This window comes from Poecilia latipinna, unplaced genomic scaffold (genome assembly GCF_001443285.1).
Source record: "Poecilia latipinna isolate Pla-1442-1.1 unplaced genomic scaffold, P_latipinna-1.0 Scaffold990, whole genome shotgun sequence".
Lineage (NCBI taxonomy): Eukaryota > Metazoa > Chordata > Actinopteri > Cyprinodontiformes > Poeciliidae > Poecilia > Poecilia latipinna.
In genome coordinates this window covers 74646-96365 of record NW_015113606.1, presented here as the reverse complement: position 1 = coordinate 96365, position 21720 = coordinate 74646, and the positions used below count along the sequence as shown (strand labels likewise).

The 21720-nt window shown below is 39.9% G+C and overlaps 1 protein-coding gene across 4 annotated transcripts in view; it reads right to left on the bottom strand.

Annotated features, from left to right (window-relative positions):
- col15a1b (collagen, type XV, alpha 1b) overlaps window positions 1-21720 on the bottom strand; it is a 48227-nt gene that overhangs the window by 14292 nt on the left and 12215 nt on the right. For 2 of the 4 annotated variants that reach the window (XM_015050420.1, XM_015050421.1), the window contains exons 1-15: window positions 15566-16156; window positions 11582-11769; window positions 11191-11400; window positions 9105-9257; window positions 6637-6711; window positions 5628-5717; window positions 5040-5169; window positions 3674-3714; window positions 3314-3493; window positions 2774-2800; window positions 2617-2679; window positions 1940-2017; window positions 1799-1861; window positions 1594-1731; window positions 1087-1254 (exon numbers count right to left, since the gene is read on the bottom strand). In XM_015050420.1, coding sequence (XP_014905906.1) covers window positions 1087-1254; window positions 1594-1731; window positions 1799-1861; window positions 1940-2017; window positions 2617-2679; window positions 2774-2800; window positions 3314-3493; window positions 3674-3714; window positions 5040-5169; window positions 5628-5717; window positions 6637-6711; window positions 9105-9257; window positions 11191-11400; window positions 11582-11769; window positions 15566-15947 — 1986 coding nt within the window. In that variant the 5' untranslated portion in view covers window positions 15948-16156. Of the gene's footprint in view, window positions 1-1086; window positions 1255-1593; window positions 1732-1798; window positions 1862-1939; window positions 2018-2616; window positions 2680-2773; window positions 2801-3313; window positions 3494-3673; window positions 3715-5039; window positions 5170-5627; window positions 5718-6636; window positions 6712-9104; window positions 9258-11190; window positions 11401-11581; window positions 11770-15565; window positions 16157-21720 lie in introns of those variants that run through there. The other 2 variants (XM_015050423.1, XM_015050422.1) reach the window with 2 other exon arrangements.

The following is a 21720-nucleotide window of genomic DNA, read 5'->3' as shown; positions in this document are numbered from 1 at the left end:
TTGTTCTTCGATATGACGCAACACGATAAAAACAGCATTTTCATACTTCCTGTTTTACGTTGAGATCAAATGTGCAAAATGAAAAATTTAACCACAGGACTGAGTTTGATTTTAGCATAAAACTTAAGTTTACCTGAAAGTTTCTTCCATGTGCTAAATCAAGAATTATTGTTTCAATGTCACCTTGGGATAAACCCCCTGTGTGACTCAGAAGCTTTTATCTCATCCTGATTGGCCGTTGATTGTGGTGCCTAATGTGCCCATTTTGTGCTGACAAAAAATCAGAATGGATGCATGTTCAGCCAGGAGTTAAAAATGAATTCAGCACAGACGGACTGTAGTAAAGACAATGACTGCCGACAATGTTAAGTCATTATCGCTCGACATTTGAAGCAGTGACCTTAAAGGGCAGATATCATCATATTTTAGAACCGAAAAGGTAACCTTGAAACTGTGAAACGAAACTAAATCACAGAACTTCCAACGTGAAGGAAGTTTTTGGAGCATCTCCTTGGAGATTGATGAAACGACTAAAATTTTTACCCTTTTTTTTGTGGACGAATTTTTAAATGTTTGCGATCAGCGGTCACTAAAATGTTCAGTAAGAATATTTTCCGAGGCAGAATGCAACAGAAATGCAAATGACTGGGGACTAAAGCTCTTTGTAGACGTAAGACATCCACAGATCATTGAGGGAAAAGAGACTACAATCGGGTTTTTGAGCAATAGAAAGAGATCATGAGGTCTGATTCGTCCAGGTTTTGTGTCCTGCACAAATCTCCATTGTTGTTGTGATATTTTTGACTGCATATTTGGCTGCCATTCTTGACTTCAGAAAGGAAAATGAACATAACTCAATCGCTACAATCCCAAAAACTAAAAGCTGAAAAAAAAAATAAATAAATGATGATACAAACCCCAAGAGTTTGAATTTGAAAAAGAAGCTTTCGGCAGGAATTTCATCACTGCGACAAATGTGTCATCTTCATTACGTCTTTACGGAGTTTGGGCATTCCACTCATGCATTGGATTGCACTCCTGTCATTCATTGCTCCCTTATTCCTGGGTGAAACCAGGCCAGAATACCTCGCCCGAGCCCCAGGCGGACTCAAGCCCAGAACCCGAACCGACACCGGAGGCAGAACTAAAATCAGAACCGGAACCAGTAGCGAGTTTTGTATTGAGAACTGACGCCAGCTCTGGACTCAGAGCTGAACCAAAAGGCCCAGAGCCACTTAAGTCATCCTCAAATATCTGCAAGAAAGTAGAGGAGACAGAGAAATGGCAAGAGTGTAGAAGATGGATGGACAGGAAAAATGAAGTTAGAACAGGATGGGGTGACGGTAAAACATGGATACCACATAGATGACAGAGACAAATGCAGATATAGAGGTTAAACATGGGATCAAATGTCAACGTGGTGGCAGAACCTGTATCTTGATTGGAAATACAACGAATGAAACATTTTTAGATTTTCAGTCTGGGGGCCTGATAGATATGAAGCATGGATGACTGAACACAGTAGTATAGATATATATAATTTACACTTTTCTACTCGTATCTAAATGCACCTTAAGTTGACAGGTAACCTACTGGTATTCCCTGTTCGCCTGGAAGTCCATCACTGCCAGGTGCACCCGGGGGTCCAGTGTGGCAAGGGGTCAGTTCTGATGACAGCTGGGGCGCAGGAGGCCCGGGTGGTCCCGGAGGCCCCGGAGGACCTGCTGGACCCTGGGAATCAAACAGAAATGAAATCATCTCAAATTATCGTAAACGTTTATACGTTTTTGGCTCTTACCATGATGTAAATGGTATCGGTGTCCAGATCCTCAAAGCCAGAACCAAGGGCATCTGGTCCATACTAAAACATAAATATGATGTCAAAAATATGAAGGTAATTTTACAAACCGTTTGTAAAATTTGATCATAGTCTGCTCACCGGCACACTGCGGGATCTGGGAGGCCCTGGGGGTCCTGGGGGACCGGGGGGGCCTGGCAGGCCAACGCCTGGGTCCCCCTGTGAACAGAGAAGACATCATCCAAACATTTACTTTTCCTGTCTTTTGTCTTTTTTTAAATTTAATTAAAAGATCAAACAATTTTTGATTAATGCCATCAACCTTTTTAGATTAAATGCTTTGTTAAGGATTAAGTCTAAAACCTAATCAATGCCAGAACAGAAGCAGCCTTTGAGTTCTCCACTAATAGTTGTTTAGGTTTTATTTTCTTCTCCTTTTTTTGCTAACTTTTAAAAATATTACAGATTTTAAATTAAACATTTGTTATACACAGCATATAAAAAGTGCAGCTGGTTATTCCACTCCTTAATCATTTCACACCTTTAATGCTGGTAGTTCATTCTTTCAGGTAAATGAATTATGCATCTACTGCTGGACATTTCTGGCCAACCATGTGCAGAGTGGCTAGTAACCACCTAAAGTTACTCAGTTACATTTACTTGAGTAACTTCTTTGAAAAAAATTCTTTTCCAGAGTATTTTTCCTATACTTTACTTTTCATTCTCACTTGATGAGTAAAATTCTGAATTCTCCACCCACTGAATGGAGAACAAATATGCTTTCACCAAAAATCATTTGGGATCGTCTGTAGATGCACCTTGTCTCCTTTAGCTCCGGCCTCTCTGCTCAAACCTGGAAGTCCCTGTTGTCCTTTCTGACCCTGATGGGAGAATCGCATCTCCGTTACTCATACGTCTTAAACAACAGCAATGCAAACACAAATAAAGCAGAATTTCAAGTATTAAGATACTCACCACTTCACCTTTTTCACCTTTGCCTCCCTGCAAAAAGCGAAAGTGAAAGATTCAGAAGGTTAGGGGGAAAATGGCCAAACAACAAACAACAAAACTCTTATAAATGTTTGAGACTTGCAAACTTTTCTGAAACCACTTTACACACGTAACACACAAGACCATAGTATTTTGTGTATGTACTGAGGCAAAGGTTGTGGGATTCTTAGTTTGCTGCTGGATTAATATTCAAATACTATAAATTATGGATCGACTGAGAATTTAGGGATGAAACTTCAGTACGAATTCTGCTCTGTTCAGTCGCACAAAGCGAACGACTCTTCATCAGTGCAGACAGAGCATCTGCATAAGAAAGCAAAACATTAAATCACGTTATGCATACATGAAATATATAATACTTCAGAGTTGTGATGCTTTCAGGAAAGGCTCTGTGGCAACGTGATACACCTGCTGACGTGAGATGTATGAGAAGCCGAAACAATTTACGTAAAGCAGCAGATCTTCTTATGCATCTGAAATCCGAGGCAGTGAAACAAACAAAACCTTCTGTCCATCGACCCCCGGTGTTCCCGGGGCTCCAGGAGTTCCTTGTGGTCCTGGTGGCCCAGGTTTCCCACGGCCCTCTTTGTGTGTGTAGCGAGGTCCCGGACAGCAAGGAGGCCCCGGCGGCCCCGGCGGCCCACGATCTCCTGGTTCCCCTTTCAAGCCGGGCCTGATGAGAACCTGTACATTTCAAGTCTTTAAAGCCTAAGTTTATATTTGCTGAACTTGAATTCAGTCTGTATGTGTTTTTATATCACTGAGACAAATAGATCACTGACAGAATAAATAATTTAAAAAAAGGAAAAAAGTAATTCAGTGGATATTTTCTAATAGTAAAATGTCGACGACGTGTGGACTCACGTGTCCAGGTCGCTCTCCTGCCTCTTCTGTTTGATGCGACTCTGGACATAAAACGTGGTGTATTGACATGACAATTCACACATAATAAATAAACCAGCAAACAAATGAAGAAATGAATAATAAATGAAAGTCCAGCTGCTGATTTTTCAGACATTATAAAATGAGAACTAAAGTGAAAAGTTTGCAAGTTTTTCTTTACAGTACTTGTATTTTTGGGGTAAAATAAACGATGCCGAGCAAAAGTTTTCACATTTGATCACATTATAAAAGTTTCAGAAGGTCTGAAAAGTGCTTTAAAAAAAAAAAAACGCCACAACTTGTAAGACCAACATTTTTGCAACAGTTACAGATACAAGCCATTCGGGTTATTATGTCTCTACCAGGTTTGCCCTGAAGTCCAACTAGATGGGGATTGACTAGACAGACTTGAAACAATTTCATAAATTGGTCTTAGGTCTTAACGTTTATATATTCTAACACTTGAATATGTTTTAGGTTGTCTCCCTCATAGAAGGTGAACCTTTCAATGCTGTTGAATCACCTACCAGGTTTACCATCAATCCGTCTTCCCATTAAATGCAACCAGTTACTGCTAAAAGTGTCTCCACCTCCATGTTTCCCTGTGGGGATGGTGGGTTCAGGGTGCGGTGCAGTGTTTGTTTTCTGCCACAACGTTTTGCAAGCAGGCCAAGAACCACAACTATTTCCTCATCTGAGCAATCCACTTTCTTTGAATGTTTGCCGTGGCGCCAAATGGCCAGTAGGATTTTGTTTACAGCTTTCCTTCGACTGTTTTTCGTTTCTTTCACCCTTCTTCTGCGAAGCCCAGACTTCTGGGGTAAATAACGAATAATTGAGCGTTAAAGTTCTCCCGCCTGAGCTATAGTTCTCTGCATCTCCTCCAGAGTGGCCATGTTGCTCTCGGCTGCTTCTATTGTTGATGCTCTCCATTACGATGGACGACTACAACTCAACAGATTTGCAATTGTGCCTTACTCCTTCCATTTTCAGATGTTGAATTAACCAGATCTTTAAATCTTAAAATATTGGTTTCAAACGAGGTAGAAGCTTCCATTTGCAACTAAAGTAAAGTGAACTAAAACCAAATGTATGACTCACATTTTTCAGATTTTTTGTTTTTTACTGTGAAACACTTTAAAAACCATGAATCATTTTCTTTCCAATTCGCAATTATACGTCACCTTCGGCTATCTCAATAAAATTCGATATTGTTTGTAATGTGACATAATGTGGAAAATCTTTGCCATAAATTCTTTAACGAGGCACCTTATGAAGAAAGTAAGCTCCCATGTTAGAAAATAAATAAATCATTTCCATTGACAACATTAAGAAGTCTCTTTCTCACCTGCGATCAGCAGATCCTCATTGGCTGCTGTCGGAGTCATGTGACCAGAATACTCATCAAGCTCCACCTCTGGTAAGACAGTGGGCGGAGCTTTAACAGGGAAGCTGTTCTCAGCCTTCAGAGAGACGACCTTTAACAGAGAAGATTGTTAAAAGTGGATTGTAGTTGGTAAGACCAAATGGGTTCCTCCTGTAAGAAGCAATAAAGAAAGAAATAATAACAGTAGTAATGAGAGAAATGGCAATCCAACTACATTACACACGATTTCAGTCAAGACAGTGTCAAATATTATCAGGTTTATTATACGAATGTTCATAAATTCTTTCCTATATCTGTTTACAAACAAAAACAACAACAACAAAAATATCCTTCAGAAATCAGGGATCTGTTGGGGGTTAGGAGATTAACTACTCCAAATGTTTAAAACCTCCTTAATGTGTAGAAGCTACTATTCTGCTTTAGAAAGAAAGTTTCCTTTGAAGATTCGCCCTTTGTAGTTGATTCTGGGTTTGTTTTGGGTCAAACTGACTTCCTGCCTGTAGGAGTAGTAGACAACAAACAGAGCCTGGAGAAAAGAGAGCCACCTACTGGCCGTTTGACGCCATCTGCCCTTTTTCTGGAGTCCACCTCAGTCTCTCTGTCATCCAGAGGATCGTCTCCGCTCGCGTACCCCGAGGCCTGAGTTCATTAGAAATGTAATGTTTGTTGAAAAAGGTAGGATTGTCATAGATGTTGTAGCATACCCCTGAGAATGGAATGAAGGTTTGAGGCATTAACTGAGGAACAGAGAGGTTTATTGGAAATAAACCCTTAGTTTCGCTGTAAGAGCTCGTGCCTATGTCAAGGGAACTGCTAATAACAAGACACATTTTAACATCACTGTTAAAACTCAAGCTGCCGTTCTATAATATATACAGGGGAAGTTGTCTTATCAAAATAAACGCATCAAATCCAAAACCAGAAGTCAACAATATAAATAAAAGAAAGCAAAGGCAATAAGCGACAAAACAGAAAATACGACAAATAAAGAAGTGAGTTTGAGGTTATTTACAGATGTCAAGAAACGATCGCTGTGCAAAAAGTCTTCAGATATGCCTCTTTTTTTTAGATTTTGCATAAAAGATTGCCAAAAGTTAGACATTTGTTATACAACTCATCTCCAGATAACTGTAATCACTGATACAATTTTCAGCCTTTGTGTAAGATCATTTTCACTCATTTGCAACGGCTGTATTGGCAAATAACAGACGTTGTCAAACAGTTGTGTAGTTGTGATAATACTCTGACAATTTAATACCAAAACAGTCTCCGTTGTCAAAGTAAAAGCGTAAAAGAACTCAGATTTCTTTGTGTGCAAAACATAAAGAAATCTTCTTTGCTCGTAATTTTGCCCTGTATTTAGCTTCTTTTCTCCCCTCTTACTGATCACACTAATAATGTTTTTGCTTTTCAAAAATCCATAACATAAATAGTTCTTGAACAGAAAAAAAAAAAATATCAACAACTTCCCGGTAAACTGTTGATCCAGAAGAGGGCGCTCCAGCCTTACATGTCCGCTGGTTCTAACCCATTTATCTGCTGTGTTTGAGTGACTCACATACAGATCGTCCTCCTCACACTGCTCCTCTGCTGCTCTGGGATCCTCCCTTATGACCAGCTGCTGAACAGACCCCTGAACATGGAAATACATGGAAAATAAGGCAGAGCTGCTGTTGTCACACCAGCTACTGACTTACATAAAAGAAATAAAACATTAAAAGAGAGAGAGAGAAAAGCAATCCCATCTTTCCCTATGTAATGAGGTAAAATTATTTGGATTCAATTTCTCATTTGAATTATGATTTACCTTCACTAACAGGTTATTAGTTATTTGTTGGGCTCTTATAAGTGACTTCTGTTTCAGAAAAATTGTGCACTTCTTTTTTTTTTTTTAACGGTTAAACATTGGGTTTATATTTAGGCGCTTTATTCTGGAGAACCCCAAAGCACTTCCAGGTCAGAGGTTAAACAGTCCTGCCTGTCTGCTGTAAGCTACTGCTTTGCTGCGCTCCCAAATGCCAAGATTTTGTATTTTACAATAGCATTTGATTTGGTAAAATGTGCCTTTAGTAAAAGTCTGTTTTTGACTTTTTTTAATAGGTGTTCAAAATATGATTACATTGCAAAGAAGTCACAAAACATTTCCTATTGTAAAGACGTGATTTTGCACCGCTAACGCCTGATTTATGCGCAGCCTGTGAGATTTGTAGACAGTTGCTGTAAAATTGGTTTTCCATTGTTTCAACTTTTAAATTCCGCCTTGTGAATATAGTAAAAGCAAAAGAATATATAGTAAAAGGTATACTAGTTTCATATGTTTTCAGAGATATTGTTTTTGAAGTTTGATATTTTGATTTTCTTGTTTAGAAACTGCATTTTGACATTTCCATTTGTCTGTTCCCACTGCTAGACATCTAAAGACAAATAACTGAGTACAATGTGGTTTAATGCCATGTATAGATGAAATAATTCAAGAAGTTACATACATTTACATGTCCATGAAGCCTGTCAGTGTCTTAAATTCTTAAATTTCCAAGAATGTAAGAAATTCCTTTTCTTAAAGCGTCATAAAGAACATAAATATCATATGACTGACTGCTTTTCTCTTGTTTTGCTCAGGAGATTGCATAAGTGCTGGTGCATTTTCTGAAAAAACACAGAAGTCATTGGTTCCTTTCATCATTAATCATTACATTTACGGTGCCCCAATCCATAAACGCACTGATTGAAAAAGGACGGCGTGCCACACTGAACCGGTCCGCAGCACCGAGAACAAACCCGCTCTGTGACCCAGATAGAGCCAAGTTGACAAACTGCTGCTGAGCGGCTCACATTCTGCCTCTCATGCTTCAGATAACCCATTGAGGAAGTCAGGCCACTTTGAACAAACACTAAATGAAGTGATGATGGCTACAGTGGCTCACCACGGTAACAGGAACGGCTTATGTTCAATCAGTTGCCAAGTTGGTATAATATCAATGCCACGGCTTTAAAAACCCGCCTATTCTAAATAATGGAGCCACACGCATTGTATAACAATATAAACAAACTTGTTTTAAAATCCAATATGTTTTCTTCCTTTGTGGAAAACTACTTAGGAGTTACCCTGACTGGCATAATCCAAGGCCTTGACTGGACCACAACTAAAACATGCCGACATTTCGGACTTCCTCGTCTGTTATTGGTTTACTCCCCCGTCCTTCTTTGCTGTCCTCTCCTGCATCTCCCCCCTCTTCCGTCCTCCTCCTGTTATTTCCTCTCATCTTGCCCTCTCCCCGTCTCTGATCTTCTGAAACATGCAGGACAGAACCAGCAGCAGAGCCAGTCCCGCTGGACGCATGGGAATCCGCAGAATGCCGATCCCGGTTTTCGGAAACACTTAGTAGTTATATTGACTCTTTGTAAAAATGTTTTTTCAAAGAAATGGTGATGTTCTTGGTTAATAAGGTGTGTAAGACCTGTGAGATTTTTGACTGTATTTACTTAATGGAAAGTGTCAGTTCAAGTGGCGACAGCTAGAAATATACAGGATAGATCTTATATACATCTATATCTATACAAGACCTGGGATGGATGGATATTTAGATAACTATTACTAGAAAACCATTAAAATGATAAAAGTCAATGGCTATTCCTCAGAAAGCAGGAAACAGGCTGACATTTCTACATCGCTAAACATTCAGATGTGCCTTTTGAGACGACTTTCATCTGATATCCACAGTAACGAAAGGCATGATGAATCTAAAGTGTTTGTTTTCTGTCTCCGCATCCAGGACGGTGGATGAATTAAAACCAGAACAGAGACGGATTAATTGGGCTGAATGCTGGAACGTTTCCAGAGGAGAGAGATGAAGTCATGCATTTCATCTCTGCAGCAGGGTAATGAGAGGCCCGTCTGCACACAAATACTGACATGTTCTTCCTTTCTGTCTATCTTTATTTAGGAAAAAAAAAAGCAGTTTTTTTCTAGCTATTCACCAGAGATTAAAAAACACAACATATGTATGAATAGTGTGTTTTACTCACCACAAACTTATCGAAGCCTGTGCTTCCTGCACTTGCAACAAAAATGCCGGAGTTTTGTGAAAAGGTGAGTTTCTCTGGCCGGCGATGGAAAGTCGTCCTCTCAGCTTCACCGCAATCCATGTAAAGACGCACCTCATTATGGTCCACCACCAACTGCAGCACAGAAAAAGCTACTTGAGACAAATATATTTTGCTGGGTTTTCTTTCTAATCCACTCATACATTCAGTATTATTGTTTTCTATGCGTCATAAAATTCAACAGCTTATGATTGCTGGCTACTTCTTTATCTTTGTTGTGTCCCACATCCCAAAATAAAGTGTCATCTCAATTTAAAGCTAATATTAAGCTACATTTGAGCTTAAAACCATCCTAAGAACAATTATCTAGTAATGAGTTTGCAAAATTAATGCTGGATTTCATTATCTTAAAAAAAGTGGCTGTGGGACGCCTGCTCCATGTCAGTGTAGTAAAACCTGAAGAAAATGAAAACATGTCTATCTATGTTACTTGTTTCACTCAAGTTTATTCAAAATTTTTTCATAGAACAACTGCAGTGCTGGTCCCTGATCATTAGAGGGAAGAAAAAAAATATTGCTAGTTAGTACAAAAAATGATTTCAAATTGCTTAAAAATGCTGCTGTGTCGCCATCTTGGACTCTTTAATACATGTGTGTTGCTACACGACAGGCAGAAGATTTGATAGTAAGAGTTTGTGGAGCATGTCAAAGTCTCAGGAATGCGCTCATCAAAAGTGATGTGTTTAGTATTTTAGGTTAAAGATAAAAAAAAATGTTTTGATCACATCCATTCATGAGTGAGATTTCACTTTTTGTTCCATGCTGTACATCATTCTGAGGGAAACCAAGACCTGGCAGGAGGCACTGTGATGTCACATGGTCACACTCTGACGTCACGGTCAGATCATGTAGTTCAGAACGATATGGATGGAAATTGAAAGATGCCACACTGACATCAGAGTGTGACACTGTGATGTCACAGAGCCACTGTGATGTCACTGTGTTACACTATGATGTCACATGTCTGTGATGTCACTGTGTTACACTCTGATGTCACACGTCTGTGATGTCACTGTGTTACACACTGATGTCACAGAGTGGAATCATGGCGACAGATTGTGACACTGTGACATCACAGTGCCTCCTGTAAGCTCTTGGTTTCCCTCAGACTGATGTACAGCATGGAATAAAAAGTGAAATCTCACTCATGAACGGATGTTTTGCTTGTGTCTTCACAACGTGAAGTTTTTAAAGGGCCAGTCTTTTTGTTTTTTGACAAGTTCCACCTTTGTGGTTTTACTTGTTAGGGTACAAAATGATACATTTTGACATGGGATGTTTCACTCCAACAACGGGTCAATCCATACCTTCCAGTGTTTTTTCCTCCAAGTGGGGAGACTGTGTTCTGACGAGTTCAGGGTCTAAAGCAGAACTTGTTGAACAAAGAGGGCATAAACTCCTGTCATTTGTTGGGTGATCTAATGAAAGCAGCAGAATATACTTTCTGCATTTTGACACTAAATGTTGTCAATTTGTCTGATTAAAAAAAATATTTTCTTTTTATCACTTTTGTCAGACAAAATTGGTGTCAATCAACTCGACCACGTTTGTGCTGGTTTGTGCAGCAAAATGTTTTGTTTGTGCTGATCTGACTGAAGATTTGGATGGAATTTGAAAGGTCATTCTGATGTCATAAATAGTGACATCAGAATGACCATGCACCGTGTCAGTGTTTGTCAGTCTATCAGTGCCAAAAGGTCACTGGACGACCTTTTGACCTCTAAATTTTCATAAATATCTTCAAAGCCATAGCAGCACAAAGAAAAAAATGTGCTGCTTAAACCAGCACAAACGTTTGACACCATTTTTGTTTGATTTGAAGAAGGTGGGAGGGGGCAACTTCACTCAGGTAAGTTAGTGCTAGATTTTATTTATAAAAAGAGAAATTGTATTTAAGTAAATGGTAAAAAAAAATAAAATAAAATACATACAACACGAGCAACTAAAAAAAACTGACAGATATTAAAAAAAGAAAAATTGAAGACGATTGTTTACTTCATCAGCCTACCCTGAACCGTGTCCACTGGTCGGTCATGTCTGGGACGCTGAAGGCAGCAGCCTTGTGGCTGTGGGACGCCTGCTCCGTGTCGGTGTAGTACAGAACGATTTGCTGCAGGCCTCCGTGGACCGGCGTAAGGGCCAAACCCAGCTCCACTACCTTCTGATGGGTGTCTGTGACGGCAAACAGGACGCCTCCTCTCTGGGTGGCCGGACGCATCTGAAAGGGACGGAAAGAATGGGGACATCAGGGACGCTGAATGACACAAAGGTTTTCTTACATGATGTTTTTAAGCTCAAAAGCACTTGATAGAGGAGGGACATTGTTTAAAATCAGTACCCTGGCGACTCCATCCAATAACAGAACAATGTCTGAAAGTGTCTTGGCTTCGGATCAGTACCGTGACAATAATGGCAAAGTCCCTGTAGAAAGGCCCGGGCACAACCGTCCTTGTGAGTCGGCCGACGTTGGCGTCGCTTCCGAAGCTGTACGCTGGAAACCCCTGGAAGCCAGGAGTGAAGGAGACGGCGGGAGGCAGAGGGATGCTAATCAGAGTCATCAGGTCCAGATGACTTCCTGAGGCTTTCTCTGACGGAGACAACGCAAAGGTGAAAAGGTCAACGACACAGAGCAACTCTGGGAGAAAACCCATCGATCCGTCGCCAACTGCTCAGTTAGGGAAAGGAGGCGTTGACGTTTTTACTTCAGATGCAGACATTGATACCTCATGTTGTGTTGATGACGTTTCTGACAGCTGTGCAGATCTGTCTGCTGCTTTGCTAATTCATCCCAGAACGTCGGACTAAAAGAGCAGAAGTACGCGCGAATCGCTCCGACGCAACTTTGATTTGGGCTGACCTGATCCTGACGACCACGCATCGCTGCCCTGCCTCACACCGACATAATCCCTCCAAACAGAAAAGCACGCACCATGTGTAGTAATTAGAGTATTCTCGGTGTGTGTATGTGTGTGTGCGTGTGGGCGTTTGTGTGTGTGTGTGTGTGTGCGAAGGGACGGCCTCGCGCCCCCGTGATTCCCCTTCCGAAGGAGCCTGTCTCCCGTAGCAACAAGATCAGCGTTCAGGACAGGTTAGCCCCTTCATCCTATATTCCTATCATGTGCACAAACACACACACACTCACACATAGACACATGGAAAACTCACACTCTAGAACACACACAAAGGCCAGACCAGGCCAGACAGGCCAGCATTTGCTCGTCTCTAATTCATCGGTCCTAATGAGTGGAAACGAGTGTGATTAGAGGTTTGTGGTTGTGTGTGTGTGGGTGGGTGTACAGCTGCGCGTCACTCACACAACTACATGTTTAAAAGTTTATTGTTGCCAACAGAGGTGGGAAAAGGTGCAAACAAAGTCCACATGCATAAACTGAAACTCTGCTAAGACCCCACACCTCCAGTCCAGATGTGCAGGCCTCAGGCTTCTGCAATGGCCAAAAGGAGCAGATGAACTCCGAGAGACCTGAGGTTTTGACCGGCCTGGTCAGCAAATCGTTCAGTTTTGCTCCCGCGCTTTGAGGTTATTATTTGACATTAATGTTAAAAACTAATCCAACACTTGACTTGGCTGCATAAATCTGTCAGAGAGTATCAGTCGTTTGCTTGGGCAACTTCCCAAACCTGCAGGTTTGTGCGAAATGTCAATCACAACATCGTTCCAAGTCAGGTTTCCTGAAACTAAACCTTTATGCGTCCTAAAATACCAACTACTGTTCTTTTTCTATTTTTCTATAATAAACGGTGTCAGTAATATTACATATGAATTATTTACAATGGCTAACAAGAAAAATAAATAAATAAATAAAAGCGATAAAGTAATGTAATGGTAAGTAATGTGTTTTCATATTTTATAACCTAAAATATGAAAACACAAGTCTGAAGATCACGTCTACAAAACAACTCAAGTTTCTGAAGTCTGTGTTTAAAAAAAAGCACATCATCAGGTTCTGGCAGAGTTCAGTAGTAACTATCGTCACATTTACTCAGTTGCATCGGTGATCCAGAGTGAAATCTAGACTTCAACCTGACTGAAATGCTGCAGTGGATCATTGGAAGAGCTGTGCAGAAACTGAGATCCGTAGACCTCGATGAATGAAACAAAAGATTAAAAATCTTACTGTAAAGAAAATGAAACATTTCCAACTCTGTAAAACTCCAAAACTGTGCCTTGTTATGTTCTGCATCTACGCATTTAGTTTCAACTGTAAATATCAAGGTAAAAGTTAATTTTTTTTTTAAATTCCTTTCTTGTAGCTTTAAGATTTTCTTTGAGTCTGGAAAATCTATCCTCGATTTTATCCAGAGTTGTCTTCATTTCTACACTTATCCAGACTTGGAAAGTAATAAAACTTCGCACTTTTCCAGATTTTTTTTAAAGGACTATCTATCAAAACAAACAGTTTCTATCACCAACTTTTAGACCTTTTTGTTTTTACTTCAGCATCAGCCATACTCATAGCTCCATCATGTGTTCAGACTTTTGAGCCATTTCTGATTATTCTTTTGTTGTTGCCAGTAAAATATCTAACGCTCACCCGTCACCAACGCGACCTCCCGTTCACCATTGATTCAGTTTCATTCAACGCTTTCCAAACACCAAGCAACCGGATCTGTCACTTGTCTAATTACAAATTTGGGGTCGTGTTCTCCCCTTGTCACCGTCCCTCCTCCTGTAGCTAATCCTTGTCATGTCGACCACATGAAAGCTTCCATCGGCTTGTTGAGTCTTGTAAAAAACCAATATTACCGACTCCCTCAGTGTGGCCATCTATAACCTTTTAATCCCTCTTCGACCCTGGCTGCCACATAAAAGCTTCCAGCTGCCTGAGCCGCTCTCTCAAGATTTCTTTTTTTGAGTCCGCAGACTTAGCTCGGACCGTTTCGTGGTAGACGTGTGTCGCATAGCTCAGATGCTCTCAGATCACGAAAACACACTGGGAAAACCTTCATTCTAAAAAAAACATCAGCACACAAATTAGAGATTAAAGACTGCTTGGTGTGATGCTACTGGACATCTGACTCAACGTGAGCTAACATGAGGCGGACAGACAAAATCAAGCATGTTAAACTGGTCATACATGTACAGTTATTTAAATGTATGGTCCAGATTTTCTGAAGAATCTTTCTTGGAAGTTGTAGCCAATAAGGAAACTCAGGGAAATCTTAAAAGTCAGTCAGATGAGGGCCCCATTTCCAACTGAGTTTAATTGAAAATGCTCGTATATGTGGATGGTGACACTGCTATCAATCCATATTTGTACCACCGATGGTTTTTAAAGTTGTCCCTGTGTTACGCTTACGTCATAATGGTGGAACCTGATGGCTGTATCAACCCACCTGATCAACTGCTGTGAAAAACGATTTGCCCCCTTACTGATTTCTGCTATTAAATGTTTCAGATTGATAAACAAGTTATTATAAAAATCTTGATTTTCCAAATCAAAAGTTGTCCAACTCACTTAATTTTCCCAGTACGCATTACTGCAACAATAGTCAAACCTTGTAGCATTATGAAATGCCTCATCAGACAACCTGACGTAGGCTACAAGATCTCAAAATGTAACTCATCAAGCTTACAGAAATTCAAGAGCAGATGTAAAAACACAAAACCTTACACTTGAAATAAGACAAAACTAGCTTACAAGTACATTTTTAGCAAGGTATAGGAGTTTGTTTTAAATCAATAATTGCTTAATATTGATGAAAAAGTTCTAGTTCCACTGGCAGATTGTTTCACTTATGGGAAAAAAAAAGTCTTGTTATAAGTTAAACAACCTGTCTGTGGAACTAGTGCTTTAAAAATCAATATTAAGGAAATATTTACTTAAAATAAGCTCCTATATCTTGCTGAAGATTTCGTGTTTTTGCACTAAATCAGAGCCATTTTTTTAGTGTTTGGGGCTCCGGTGAACCACAGTGAGTCATAATCCACAGATGGAGACAACATGGTGCAGCAGTGAACCTTTCCAAGAGGAAGAAACCTGCTTCAAAAGTGAACTCAGTAAAGCTGGTCACAGAAGAGCCTAGAACATAATCTAAAGCACGGCATGTCCCAACTTTCCTCATGGTCAGTGTTTATGATTTAATTACTGGGCAGTGGTGGCCACTATTGGCAAGTGCCAAGACCAAAATCACGGTTGACCAAAAACAGCATGAAGGCCTGTCTCGTATTTCTCACAAACACCACCAGCGTGTGTTTACTTTAGGCATGGAGGTCCAAAACTGCAGGACCCCCCAATAGACCATTGGATTATTTGATCAGTGGGATGACTCTGCCAATGTCTTACTGACTTTACTTTTTGTTTATGAGACTGAACTGTTCAGAAAAGGTCCACTGGGAACTAAAGCCATTGACAATCACTCACCACTCTTCCACTGTTGCAGTGGTTTATTCCCAGACCTGCCTTTGGTGATTCCACCTGAGTTCGCCCTAGAAGACGATGTCAACGTTTTCTTATTGTCGTGGGAAACTAAATCCCCTGAGGTGTGTGGAGCAGAGGACGGCGCAGTCCACCCTGTCCCGGTGTCCTCCACATGGTTCGCTGTCACCGCATCCTCCTCTTCCCCCTCTCCCCACTCCGACAGAGTCCCCGGGGTTGGGGAAGGCTCCGGGGGGGAGCTGGTTGGAGAGGTAAGGGCAGGAAGAAGAGTGGTGGGTTTTGGCTTCGCCCAGAAATAGTTCCACCACTGGGCACACGCTGGAGAGGACAGGAAAACCAGCGCGAGACAGAGGTGAACAGCTCCCATCCTCTTCTCTGTGGCGGAGAGGCTGAAGGTGGTCCGACTGGTAACACACACAGAAGCCAAACAGGTGCTATTTTCCCATCTGCAACAGGTGACAGGTGGATTCTGACGGAAGCGAAAATCCAGGAGATGATGTCCACAAAAAAAAAAAAAAAAAAATTCCAAAATGTAATTGTCTGGTTTCCAACTCCTTGTTTTTCCAGTTTCTCTTCTCTTTTCCCTTTATCCTCTCTTCTTCCTCTCTTTGTAATGACTTATTTTCTGCTGCAGCCTCTCGCTCCAACAATCTGAGGTCTCCTCCCCTCCACACCTCCGCACGTCTTTCTCCCAGTGTAATTTTCCCGTCGACTCCTCTAGAGGGGGGCAACGCCACGACTGACTTGCTTGGCACTTTTATTTCAGATTAAAAAATAATAATAATAATAATAATCTGCGAACTGATGTTTAAAAATTAAAACCAGAATTTAAATGTGTGAGAATAAGAATCAGGTATCAGAGAAAGAAAGACAGACAATAACCGTGCCCTTTGTCAAATTTGCACGAAATACGTGAACCGAGACGTGTGAACAATTGAGTTAGAAACAATATTGCATTCTCAAAAGGATTGAGCAAATCTGCAGCTTGGGGTTGAGAGTGTCATCCAGCAATCTGGCATTTTTGTTGCATGTCATGTATCTGCATTCTTTTGGAAAAAAAATTTGAAGGCATCTACTGCATTTTTGTCTGGGCTTTGATAAAAGTCAAATTTATCAGACCAGGATCATTTAATGAAACTTTATAGATGGATCCTATGTTAAAATAGACTAAGCCATACAACACTAATGCAGCTATGAGAAATGTATTGCCTGGAATATTCAAAGAATTTGGCAAACGACGACACTAGAAGTAAACACATTAATTTCTCTTCCTTCAGAAACAAAAGCTTGAGTGGAATTGTCTATAAACTACAACCTCTCTCTCTGGTGGAGCTTAAAGATTACGCAGCAACTACAGGGGCCCCCGCTCCCTGATTACCACAAAGAGATGCTTGTTCTGCTGCATTGTGCTTCCATAAATGTTTGCTGAGGTCCAAGATGAGGGTCTGCGGCGCCGCTGAACGTTTGACACGGACTGGAAGCGTCTGCTTGGGCTAAGGTCTGACTGTGTGTCATTGTCAGACCACTGTGGGAAAAAAACCCGGTGGCAACGTGGAGTAGGTTTAAAGGGAAAGTCAATTTAAACGATGATGATGATGATTTTGTGTTGTTCTTTCAAACAATGTCCATCAGTTGGATCTCAGCTCAAATGGGGAACTTTGTGTTTGTAATCATTTAAACATAGTTCAATGAAAAAAAAAAACTAAAAGTCCAACCAAGCGTAGTAGAACAGCAGTATTAGGTAATTATTAGAATGAACTGACTGTAAAATGCAGTCATTCATTGACTTTAGCTAAGCATAAAAGCACAATCTAAAAAAAACAACCCAAGTATTTACAAAAAGGAAACCCCCCTCTTATTATGCCCCCTTTTTTTTTTTTTTTTTTTTAAAAACACTTTGACCCTATTAAAAGGACTTCTGGATTCCTGAAGGAGTAACCCCCTTCACCCTTCACCTTTCATTTACTGACTGCTTTACCTAGCAACCACCTCACAATAAACTCTAATTGGTTTAGTGTCACAGCCAATCCAACAAAGGATGGGGGGAAAGCTCTGGAAAATAACATAATGTCAGAGGAGAAAAGGGGAAAAAACTAAGAATACATCCCACAGATAGACAATAAAATAAGCAGTGATAACAATAAAGTGAGAATAAATGACATATTTTTCAAAAATAGCAAGTCAGGGGAGAAAACAAACATCTTTCAAACCTATTTTTTCTGACCATTGAGTTTTCAGATACACAGACTTATCAAGCACTAGTGATTAGTGCAGAATATACCAATATAAAATTCAGATAAACCTCAAATGTTTAACATTGAAAGGGGAAAAAAAGTGTATGTTTGCAAGCCTGAGAACATGCCACTCATATGTAGAAGTTTTGTAACAGAAGGAACATCCACTAAAAAAAGAAAAAAAAAAAAAAAAAGAAAAGATATAATGATTAACGAAGATTTTATGGAACTATTAAACAAATATCTTGAGATGTCAGCCAGGAAGTTAAAGTGTGGGAGTCAAATGATTCTTCTAAATGGACAATGATCCCAATCATGATGCATCATTAAGGAAAACAAAGTCAGTGTTGAGAAAATCTGGAAAAGGTTAAAGGTATAGCTCACAAATATGACTCAAATACAGTTATAAATACTGGGTTAAAATCAAACAAATAGTTAGAAAAGGTGTGTAAAAACCTGACTTTGAAGCAAATAATACAACAATCTCTTTCACCTTATGCTGGCCTCTAGTAAACAGGAAAAAGAAAAACTGACGTTACTCACTTCAACGCAACACACTGGAGGCGTTGTTCACGTGTTCTAATCTCTGCTGCCACCTTGTGGACAAAATCAGCAAAACAGCTACAAATGAAAAATCGTCTGAGAGCTTCTGCTGTAGTTACAGTTTAATTTTGTTGGCGAAATTGTTAAATATTGCCCGATTCATCGGGTAAAACCAGAACTCTTTGGGAACGTGAATTGGGTGTTGATCTGTCTGATTCATGGTGGGATAAAGTTATTCTCAGCATACGCCAAAGCACACCATGTGCCAGGTTACAGCTTGTACAGTTTAAAGTGATAAACAGAGTCCACTTCTCGAAATCCCATCTATCTAAAAATTTCCCTTCGATTTTGGACCAGTGTGACAGATGCCAGACCTCTCCCTGCAATTTAAGTCATATGTTTTTCTTTTGCCCGAGCTTACACAAATTTTGGAACTATGTCTTTTCCATACTCTCTGGGGTTTTTGGAATCCAGATCCAAAGCGATCCACTAATTGCCATTTTTGGAGTTCCAGGGACCTCACTTAACCTGTGACCCCTACAGGGAGAGGTCTTGGCTTTCTGTTCTCTCCTTGCCAGGCGCTGCATTTTACTCTGCTGGAAATCTCCTACACCTCCATCTACTTCACAATGGCTTAATACTGTAAGATCATGCTTAAAGATAGAAAAAATTTTACTAACAGTGAAAGGTAGTTCAGCAAAATTTACTTACAAGTGGGCACCTTTTGTGACATACATAAAATCTCTGCCTTTATAATGCATAGATTGATGTGACTGACTCATCATGTCATGTGACTAAAATTTACAGAATAAATGGGTGGAATGTTGTTGCCTTTTAGCTTCTCAATGCCGTCCGACCCTCTCTCCCGTTTTTTTTTTTTTGTATTCTTTTTTTTTTGTATTTATACTTATTTTGACTCGTTTTTGTTATGTCAGTACGGTGATTTATGTTCGTTATGGGGAAAAAATAAAAAATCGGAGAAGTCATGTAAGTTTTGCAAAATGTATGTAATATCAATGTATGCATGATCTCCTGATAAACAAATAAAAAATAAATAAATTGTTAAATATTTATAGGGTTGATATAAAACCTGTGACTGAACAGAATCAGTAAAACCCACCAGCACAGAGAGCAGGAGGCTTGAAAGTTAAGTGCAAATAAAAACCATGTGTGGAAAAAACGCTTCTTATGAGTACATATGGTCAGCAAACCCCGGTGCTAATAAAAATATAAATAATGAACATCCAGTGTAATAGAAATGATCAATTATGGCACGAAACATAATTTAAAAAGCAACTCAAGTGAAAATGTATTTGTCTATCGCGAGAATTTGTTTTTGAAGAACCAAATGTGACTCCAAGGATTTTATTTGAAATAAATGATTTGTCCTAAAATTGTTCAGCTGCTTAAAGAAGTGGAGGAGAAAACACGTGATTAAGACATCTGTTTGCTGTCTCTCCATCTCTGTGTTGATGCACGTCTCACATCCACCCAGGTGGGATGGACAGACCGTGTCGGCCAGTCCTCTGGCCGCAGGGCGGTCTGCAGAGGTTAACAGAGAAGACCTGTTCTCGCACATTTACACACCATGTTGCCACCGGTCAATGAAGCCTGTGTTGGCACTCTGTTTTCTCTGAGATTTCTCCTCCTTCCTCCATCCATCCTTCCTCCTTTCCGTTCCTCCTGAGCTGCTTTCGAGTCAGGAAAATTTGTGAACAATATTTCAAACAACTGGCCAAGACAGACTGCACCAAATAGCAAAAAATAAATAAATAAATAAAAAAATCTAAATAGCATTTATTGACGCTTTTGGATGAAAACATGAGAAAAGGCGAAAGAATTCAAATACTGCTGAACAAAACAGAGTCAGAATAAGGGTCAGCGAGCCAGATCTCAAGTTGAAGGAAAGTCCTGCATTTGTCAGATGTGCCGAAATTAATTTTTTGTCCATATCTAACAAAATGTTAGAGTTTAACTTGTAACTTAAGGCTCTGTCCCTGAGAGGCGGTACTGGAGCCGTCAGTTTGGGTTCAGTGGCGACTGTAGGAGAAGGTCGGCGTCTGACTGTTTGATCAAATCTCCTTTGTGTCTTGGACAGCAGGTGGCAGACAGAGTATCTGTGGAATGTGGCAGATGATAATAGACACACACACACACACACACACACACACACACACACACACACACACACACACACACACACACACACACACACACACACACACGTTTGCACGCATGCAGACATTTCCCACCAACTTCCAAGAAACCTTCAACCAACTTCTTGGAAAACAGATAATTATTTCAAATCTAATAGAGGTGTGGATCATTTTAAGGCTTAGCCGCATCTCCTTCCCTCTGTGTGCACATAACGAACGAGGAATCGGATTCAGTGAAGATTACACAGGGAGCGCCGCAAGTTTCTGTACCGGAGACACAAGTGTTTATGTTCTTCATTAACTTGCAGTGAAGACGTGTTCAAATGTGTTTTGTCTCCATCCAAAAACATTTGGATGGAGACAATAAGAGCTAAAGAAAAAAAGAAAAGGGGCCCCAAATAAACTGTAAATAAACTATGATTTAGAAAAGTAAATAAAACAAATTATGTTTAATGAAGTAGATCTATAATTAAGAAGCACCGATAAGAATAAAGCTCAACTTTTAACGGATCTTTGTTATGCAGTAAATGTACATTCATTTTAACAAGTTCTTATAGATTCATAATGTACTAAAGTTTGGGAAATACATTTTAAAACAATTGCAAAATCAATTTTCATAATGCAGCCGTTTTGTCTAAACTTGTTAAAACAAATAACTGTGAAGTTTTCAGGGATATTGTCTGTTCATGTTTCTCAAATAATGTCTGGTTAAAAAGCAACATTCCTGCAAAGTTTAGTGCCTAAAAGTTTATCCAAATCAGACCAAATATTGATCAAAACAAAAAAAATATGAAGTTATTTCAGAAAGAGCTGTATATATCTTTTAACATTTTCAGCTAGAAATGTCAAACCTCTGTAATTTGATAAAGGTCTGATAAAAGATTAAAAAAAAAAAACTAATAAAAAACTATGAAGGGATACAGATTTATAGTGGGGGAAAAAAACAGAGTGAGGTTTAAATATTTCCTGGAATAGATAATGCTTTGATAACACAGTGCAGCACCCAAAAACTCCATAAAAGTCCGGCGAGGACCGCATCGCTCTTTTTGAAAATTTGACAGAAATTCTCTGAGCAGTTTAGCAAAAATGAATTTGTATTCCTGCGTCGGTCGTTTTATAGGGAGCTTTTTAGTTTGTTTGACAGCCTTGTTTTGTGTGTGTGTGTGTGGGGGGGGGGGGGGGGGGGGGGGGAAAGAGGGGGGGGGGA